This window comes from Adiantum capillus-veneris, chromosome 2 (assembly GCF_014529385.1).
Source record: "Adiantum capillus-veneris isolate H3 chromosome 2, ASM1452938v2, whole genome shotgun sequence".
NCBI classification, from domain to species: domain Eukaryota; kingdom Viridiplantae; phylum Streptophyta; class Polypodiopsida; order Polypodiales; family Pteridaceae; genus Adiantum; species Adiantum capillus-veneris.
Genome location: NC_140932.1, coordinates 180,342,146 through 180,351,391, shown reverse-complemented (window position 1 = coordinate 180,351,391; position 9,246 = coordinate 180,342,146). Strand labels below are relative to the sequence as shown.

The 9,246-nt window shown below is 43.3% G+C and overlaps 1 protein-coding gene across 1 annotated transcript; it reads left to right on the top strand.

Annotated features, from left to right (window-relative positions):
• The first annotated feature begins 1,356 nt into the window (after nucleotides 1–1,356).
• Nucleotides 1,357–7,846, top strand: LOC147464171 (uncharacterized). The gene is made up of 2 exons (XM_086482696.1): nucleotides 1,357–1,861; nucleotides 7,524–7,846. Exons 1-2 carry the CDS (start codon nucleotides 1,357–1,359, stop codon nucleotides 7,844–7,846), a joined length of 828 nt encoding a protein of 275 aa, XP_086338822.1.
• Nucleotides 7,847–9,246: the final 1,400 nt, after the last annotated feature.

Genomic DNA, 9,246 nt, shown 5'->3' with positions numbered 1-9,246 from the left:
AGATACCAATCATGAATCAATAGTATCCCCTCTCTATTCATGAGACCGATGAGAAATATTTGGACATGAAAGAGGCAGATATTATAATTATAGACGAGCTACTCATGTTAACCCAAATGACTTTTGACCTTATTGTAAGAAAAAATGTCAACGTAACAAGCAGTACATTGGCAGATCCCTTCAGCAACAAATGTGTTCTCTTGCTCGGTGATCTTGCCCAACTATCCCCAGTTTGTAGTCACGCACGGGAGCTTTGTAACACATGCCATATCACGAGCTCGGTTCACTGGCTACATACAATTTTGTACAAGATGTCATGCTCTGTAAGGCATGCAAGAGACCCTAAATTGCTTCAGTTCTTGACCATTATTCGTGAAAGAAAACCAGCCGTAGATGAAATCAATTGTACCTTGGGTGCATGTATTATAGATGAAGCTCATGTGCAAGACTACATCAACAATTCTACTCTGACATTGCGAAAGTTGAAATGAAGACGAACGCGGGTAACAATATAAATGTCCTTAGTAGTGGCTTCTAATGTCCTTCAGTACTGGCTTCTAGACCCTAAGTTCAATGAGGTGGATTCGATTGCAATTGGCAGGTGCTGCATGATTATTCTATAGATGTTATATCGCAAGGCCCACCAAGCAAGACTAGTTAGATAGGCTATAAACATATCTGGAGGAATGCTACTAATTAAAGCCAACGGCTCATGGAACCATGACTTGCACTCCCCAATGCCTTTCCCTCGACATTGAGTTGTCTGCCATTAATCCCCTCACACACTCTGCTAAGAGCGCAAGCAACTGCTTCTTCTCCCTCTCCTGTTGCACTCTTTTTATACGCAATCTACGGCCCTCTCTCTGACAGCATCTCAAATTCTCCCCTTTTCATGTTGTTGGCGACAGAGGCAAAAGAAATGGAACGAGTAAACGTCAAAGTGGACACGAGGGCAGAAAAGTTTAGGAGGATCGATCACACCAAAGCTTATGATGGTTATCCTCAAGTAATCAAGCCAGCGGCTTCAGTGCTGCCAGGAGCGCCATATTGTAGGAGACTCTCTGCGACTTAAATCTCCAGGCAGGCAGAGCGCGAGGGGAACGTTCCACAGCCGCGGGGAGGGCTGAACTGAGAGAAAAAAACGCAGAAGCCTCTCTCTCTCTCTCTCTCTCTCTCTCGCCCAACTTGCGCCACTGCTTTCGTCAACCTGCGATCGACGGCGCGGTGTTTTTTTCCTTGTCACTGCTTTTCATTAAGCTTTTCACGGCCTCTTTTTTGGCCATTGAAGCGGTGCCACGTGGTGGTTTGTGTGATGAGGTAGAAGAATAAGAGCCTTTGGTTCTAATGGTTGATGTTATGGAGAGTGGATCTCCTGAGATGGATTTCAACCTTCTGCGGAGTCTTCTTCATCATTCGAGAATGCAAATTCGTACTCTAATTGCGGATGATGATGTTACGGAGAGTGGATCAAGGCACACAAATATACATGTCAAAGACTCAACGCTTCTAATGGTTGATGTTACGGAGAGTGGATCGCCGCGGATGGATTTCGACCTTCTGTGGAGTCTTCTTCGTTATTCGAGAATGCAAATTCGTACTCTAATGGAGAAGCTATCACCAGTGGCTAGTTTTCATTACCTAAATAACAGAGAGATAACTGCAACAAATCTTGTTCTTTGCAATTTGCCCTTTTTGGATCGGATGTTGACTCGTGTTATTCAGCACACATATGCTGTATCACAAGAGGATTCAGAGAATGGTCAAGCAATACAGATTGGAAACCTGTCCTATTTTCAGAGATACTTTTCCAATGGTTTTTACAGGTACCTAGCTTTATTGGATGCACCTATCACAGAAGAAATTTCACTACAAGAGGTTCTTCACATTAGCGACGCTCACACAGCGACGCTCCAAAAAAAAATTCCCGGCGTCGCTATGAGCGTCGCTATAAGCGTCGCTATGAGCGTCGCAAATTTCTTTGTAAATTTGCGATGCTGATAGCGACGCTCATAGCGACGCCAGCTGGGGTAAAAAAAATAACCGAGCGCGCCCAAAAACTCAGATCTCAGATCTGAGTTTTTCGGCGCCCTCAAGCAAAGAGCAGGTAACGCTCTCCCTCACTCTCTCTCTCTCTCTCTCTCTCTTTTTCTTTTACACACACACACACACACACACACACACGCACGAGGAGAGGAAGGAGAGACAGGTATGCTCCTTCCCTCTCCTCTTTCTCATGTTCCCTTCCTTTCTTTCTCTCTCCCTCGCTCTCTCTCTCACACACACACACATACACACACACATATAGTGTTTTTGAGAGAGAGAGAGAGAGAGAGAGAGAGAGAGTGCAAAAACGCACACACATACATAAACAAAGAATGCACACACACATTGAGAGAGAAAAAGAGAGAGAGAGCATGCATAAACAAAAAACGCACGCATTGAAAGAGGAAAAGAGAGAGAGAACATGCATAAACAAAAAACGCACACATTGAGAGAGGAAAAGAGAAAGAAAACATGCATACGATCCAAAAAAACGCACACACATTGAAAGAGAAAGAAAGAGAAACTAAGGGAGCGTCGTAGGAAACTAATTAAAATTAAAAGACCTAAAGATCTAGCCGACGAGGAGTTGAACTGAAGACCTATTATTCAAGAGAGAAATGGCATAATCAATCTATCATACTTGGCATGGGTGATAGAAAGGTTATACCATTTATCTCTTTTTATTGGCACACACATCCACACACGCGCACACACACAGGAAGAAGAGAGTTATAACGTCGTAGGAAACTATTTTAAAAGACGTTAAAGATTAGGTTATATGTAGACTTACATTAAATTAGATTTAGGTTTATTTTTAACTAGATTTACATTTATTTAAGCTAGATTTAGATTTATGTTATATTAGATTAGATGCGGGTCTCCATAGACTGCGATGCCTGCATGAAGCGGGTGAAGAAAGCCCTCAATGGAATATAGGGTATTGCTGCCTTCTCTCATAGTGGGCTCCGTCGATCCAAAAGTACTGGTGAAATGTCTTCAGAAGATAGGGAAGAAGGTGGATCTTCAGGGCGGCAAGAGTCACTACATCCCCGACACAATGACCATCTAGACAACCTCTAGTCATTAGACTTACGTTAAATTAGATTTAGCTTTATTTTTAGTTAGATTTACGTTTATTTAGATTTACGCTTATTTACGTTAGATCGAGTCCACGCAAAAATTACTTACGGTTTAGGGTTTAGAGTTAGACGAACAGTGAAAAGATCTACTGTGAAAAGATGTTAAGATGAAGTGAAGTGCTACAGCTAGAGAAGAGGCAAAGGGATTTTGTCCACTACATGCAGTATCATGTAGACGTGGGTGTCTAGATTTCTTGTACCCACAAATATAGGTATTGACCAATAAAGACGAGATTATAACCCGGTGGTTCTGATCTCCGTGCACCTCTAGACCGAGGTGTGCGGGGATTGGACATGACTAGAGAATGTGAGGTAAAGAGAGAGAGAGAGAGAGAGAGAGAGAGAGAGAGAGAGAGATAAGACGAAGAATGCCAATAGAATATTAAATTTGTTGTCTAGGTTATAAGTTTTTTATCCTCATTATGAGTAGCGACGAAGATGTGGGACCGTCCAACCGAAACACCTATCTCTCAACGAGGGTCTTATGTCCTTGTAATCAATGCAAGCATGCTGTGCGACGGACAAGACGTGTTTCTTTGCAGCACGTTCGTGAATTTGGCGAGTTCGATCCATCTATTATAGATCGAGTTGTTGCCAATTATAACTCGTCGGACTCTGACGCTGGCCAACAAGCAGCAATCTTGCAACCCAATAGACGTATTCGCAGGCGCTTTGGTCAAGCAGCATATGTGAGGCCACCTGAATGGTCAATGCTAACCATTCAGGTGCATCTTCTTATTCACATAGTTGATGAGGTGGAAATAGCTGGCACAGTTCATTCCAGATGGATGTTCTTCTTAGAGCGTTTCATGAAAACGCTTAAGGGATATGTGCGTCAAAAGGCACGTCCGGAGGGTAGCATGGCAGAAGGTTGGTTGGTATCAGAGTCCCTAGTGTACATTGGAGAGTGGCTAGACGGATTTGATAAATCCCGGGACACGCTATGGCGAACCATAGATGATGAGCGCATATCTGGGATTGTCATGTGCAATCTCGGTGTTGAGAAGAAGATGACGGAAGATCTAGAGGCTAAAATCAACCGATTTTGCATGCTTCACAATCCAGTGATGCAAAAGTGGATTTCACAATATGAGGATGCAAAGCAAGAGCGACAAAGGGCACGAATCGAGTGGAGACGGGGAAGACGACCACCGATGCACTATCCAGCGGTTCTGGAGAGCCTACCAACCTTCATGAGCTTAAGATGGTTGCACAACCAATTGAAAAGCGCACAACAATGCGGTGACGAAGTGACTGAAGAAGAGTGGGAGTACTCTCGGGGTTGCGCGACCAAGGTAAGTTTGCAATGTACGACTAGCAAGTGACTTTATTTATAAACGTTTGAACGGCCACTCATAATCTTTGTTCGTTGTAGTATAAGTCATACACAGCAGCATGGTGTAAAGGTCGACATTTTAGGGTGGAACGAATCGACAAAAAGCGTTTTACTCAAGATTGTGGAATCATGGCAAAATTTGAACAGTCTAGTCGACGACGTTCCTCTGATGCAGATCCCGTGGTGGCGGAACTCACTTACTTCGGCACGCTGCAAGAGATTTTGAGGATCGATTACAGAGGATTTTTTGTCGACTTGTTCGACGTGCAATGGTTCAAGATAATCATGGAGGGTCGAAACGCTACTGTGCGTAGAGGAGAGTCTGGTTTTCTTGAGGTGGATTCTACTAAGAAATGGACTGACCTAAGAGACACTTTCGTACTACCCGAGCATTGTGAACAAGTAAGTATATATATAAATAGTTAACATCCCCCTTTTACAAGTTATGTGCTTGAAAGCTCTCATGTAAGTTATGTGGCTTTGGCAGGTAGTATTTCATCCTACAAAGTCTACATCAAACTGGTGGTACGTCATAGAGTTAGCCCCTCGTAGTGCAAGGACGTATGAAGGCTACCATGTGCCAATCACAACGACATCAATGGAGGAGATCAGAGAAGATGCTCAATCAGAAGCCGCTGCGGTGGTGCCAGACGAGCATCAAGATGCTACTGCTCTATATGGGGTGCATGCAGAGGAGCTACAAAATGAAACAGAGGATATGTGTTTAAACGGAGAGCTCTATATAGATATAGGAAGTTATGCTGAGTTATGCGAGGATGAGAGAGAGATCTCTTAAAGCCACAAATATTGTATTTGAACAATTTTTCTCCGTGCTGTAAAAGCTCTAGCTCTCTAAGTAGCCTCCATGGTGTGTAACGCTCTTTTCTACTCGCGCTCACATCTTTTGATTGAAAATTCTGAGTTTTCGACTTGCCTCTTCTACCACTCGATTCATTGCGTCATTGTATTTATATGCGTCATTACGTCATTGTATTTAATGGTCTTTGCGTCATTGTCTACTCTATTCATTCAATATTAAGTTTAAATATTCGTGTGTTTAATGCAGGTATGGATGATGAGGAGTTTCTTTCTTCTTTGTCACCGCAGCAGAGACAGTGGTACGTGGAGCGTCATCGCTCTGGCGCATCATCGCGCGTTCCTACACCATCCGCATCTCCCTCTCTTTCGGAGCATTCGGCGCGCTCCGAAGCTTCGGCGTCGACGAGACGAGCGTCACACTCTTCTAGACACCGGCGCTCTAGTGGTGGCGGTGGCGGTTGTTGTGGGGATTCCGCCACCGATGCCTCCACACCGCCTCGTGTTCGACGAGGCTCTTTACCCTCCCCTTCTTTGCCCGCCCCCACACCAGCCACAGCATCGCCGTCTACGCCAGGTTTTGCACGGCTGACTGTTCCTAGAAGCTACACACCTCTACCTACTCCGCCAGGAGCCACCCCACTCGACACTCCTCGCTTCGGGGCCCAGACGCCGGTGGAGACACCTGACGTCCGTACCCCCATCGACACGCCGCTAGAGACCCCTTCCGGGACACCCAGGTTCACGCGTCACCGGCCAGAGGGCTTGCCTTACTCCGTCGACATCAGCGGCGGCATCATCATGGATGATGACGGCAAGAAGGTGATCTCGCGCATGCGTGGTCTTTGCTCTCAGCTGTTTAGACACTATATACTAAACAAATGGAGTGAAGTACCAAGTGATTTAAAAAACAGAGTCATCAGCATACTTCATGATGAGTTTCCCGTTCCAACACGGGATCAGCGCTTCAATGAAGACCTGATGAAGATTCGAATGCGCGAATACTGCAAACACAAGCGTTCCGAAGTGCAAAAAGCAATCAAGAATGGGTGGAATAGGCCAGATTGGCTGGCCAAAGAAGATTGGAAGAATGCGAAGAAAGCAGCGCGCGAGAATCCCGACAAGTGGAAGCAACAAAAGGATGCAGCCAGAGCGCGAGTAGAGGCAGGGAGCTCGCACCACTTGGGGAGCGGTGGATGGGCATCATTTGAGGCCGATTTTGTAAGTCTTTTCACATTGCTCTTTATGCATGTTCGATAGTTTAGGGTTTATGAGTTTTTTAGTTCTAACATAATGAAATCTTTGTATGTTTTGACAGTGGTCGATGACAGGACGTGATCCCACACCGTACGAGCGCGAGTACGCAGGCAGGAAGGGCTTAAACGCCCTGATGGACATTCTCAGTTCTCGCAGCGGCATGGTTAGTATTAGGGTTTACTCTTTTTTATTTTTTGTATTGTTTTATAAATGTCGTTATATGTTTATACTTACTGAAAACTGTCTTATTGTCTTTTTTTGCAGAATCCGACAGATACGCCGCTTGGACGCGATGAGACGTCTGATTAGACGACGTCAGTTTAGCCGTATCTAGATAGCATTAGTTTAGGGTTTCTCATAGCTTATGTATCATGAGACGGATTTTATACGTCTTTTTGAACCATGTATATTATTACATTTGTCACCGCAATTCCTTTTGCCAATCAATTCTTTATGCCTATGATGTTGTACAATTGTCATTATTACATTTGCCAATCAATTCAGTTTGTCTATGATGTGTACAATTGTCAATTTTGCAAACAATGCGTCTTGTGGGTGACTATTTTGGGTCTATTATTTACCTTTGCACTTTTTTTAAAAAGTGAATCAAGTACAATATGGTTGATGGGTGGCAGGCATTCAATGTTCTGCCACCAAAAAAATATTCTCTCAGGCGTCGCTATATGCGTCGCTATTTATGGCTCTGTAACGTCGCTATATGCGTCGCTATACTCTTCTGTGAGAGCGTCGCTATAAGCGTCGCTATAGGCGTCGCTATAAGCGTCGCTATATAGCGACGTCTATAGCGACGCCTATAGCGACGCTCTTGTAGCGACGCTTTTAGCGACGCTTATAGCGACGCCGGGGGTTATAAAAACCCAGTGTATTTCCGTCGCTAAGAGCGTCACAAGAACACATAACCTCTTGTAGTGTTTGTTTTGTTTTGAGGACAACAGAGATCTTCTTCTTGCAAGAACGGTACATGTGCACAACAGAAGAGGCCAACGAGCTCCACATGCAAATGATCCGATATCCCTTGATTGCATTCAAGGTTCTGAAGGGAAGTCGAGATATTTGCTGCCACCTTTTCGACAAGGTGACTCTCCGAACAAAGCATGCACAGAGGGCTGTCTTAGTAGACCTGCAAAAAGCTATAGTGGAGGGGTGTTTTAATGGTACTGTCACTGATCAGCTTTCACCGTTTCTTATCCTAGAAACCCAGAGGAGAATTAATGATATTGGATCCTTGATGTAATGTAGAAAGAGTTTATCAAAGAATGTGTAAAGGACAACTCTAGTAGGTTGGAAGATATTGTAGATGTAAATACTTGATCCATGTATCAAGTAAATACGTCGCTTATTTTTTTGTGAAATTTTATTTAAACTCTCTAGGTTTTCTCAGTCTCCATAGTCTGTTTTAGTCTTAAAATGATGCTTGTTCTATAGTCTTTTTTCTGTCCGCAGCTTCAAATTTTACTTTAAAGTCAGGTTGTGCTTTTTTGTTTTGGCATGTAAATAAGAATTTATGCACAAAAATCAATTAACTATCGAGTAGGCACATGTCCATTCTTTCACTCATAACCAATTATATTTTTATTGCAGAGTGTCCACTCTCTAACTCATAATTGATGTTATCTTTAATTAATGCAAATATCTTTCTTTTTCTTTTATTTATCTCATGAATGGATAGCTTGGATCGATTGTGCTGCACAATCTTGTTTGTTGCTTATTGAATAGTTTGCAAACTAATCTTTGAAGTGTATTTTTCTTCTTGTGTGTGGTGCCAAAATCAGTACGAATGGTGGTCTTATTAGAACTTGTAGTGTGAATTTGTACAATAGCGTGGAAAAAAAAGGCAATGATAGTTTCATATGGATTTGATTGAACAATGTATATACAAGCGTCGGAAAGCCATGGAAAGCTCGGTTAATGATGCCTTGACCCTTAGCAAAGAATGTTTGCATGAGTATTTTGAAGATGCACGCCAAGCCTTGGAAGGACTTGCTCTTGCTATGGAAGTGCACGTTTCTTGTATAGAAACTTGAGGATCTTGTTGCTTAGTATGCTCTTAATGCAATGATTCTCTTCTTATTGGGTAAAATACCTACCGCTCAGGATATAGGCCAATGGGTGCTCAAACGGCAAGGAATCCAGGAGGGTTTGCTTTGGTGCGAGAGAATCCTATAAGGTCTTACTAGCATGCATGGATGCTTGAGATGCCTTGCTTGAAATGTCTCCTCTTTTCTTCAATATGTTATTGACTAGGGCTCTCACCAAGGATTATCAGAGCCTTATTCACCATAAGTGCATTGTTTATGTTGAGGTGGTGGATTTTCCTCGTACTTGGCGTCACCTTCGTCCCTTACTGGCTACCTAGTTAGGCAAAGTCATCTTCCCTCCTAAGTTGTATGCAAAGACATCGTTTTTGAATTTTGTGGGACATTGACATTCCTACACAAGTAGGCATTTCGATTGATTCTAGGGATATAGTTGTTGGAAAGCGCACGTTCAAACTCAAATGGAGTAAGTTTGCTAATTCTTTCTTCCCTGGTGACAAATTTGCTCATATGCAGTCCAAATTTTTGGAATCAAACCTGCAACCACCTCCTTCAATTGACTCTTACTCTTAGTCTCCACAACCTCTGAAATCCTCTC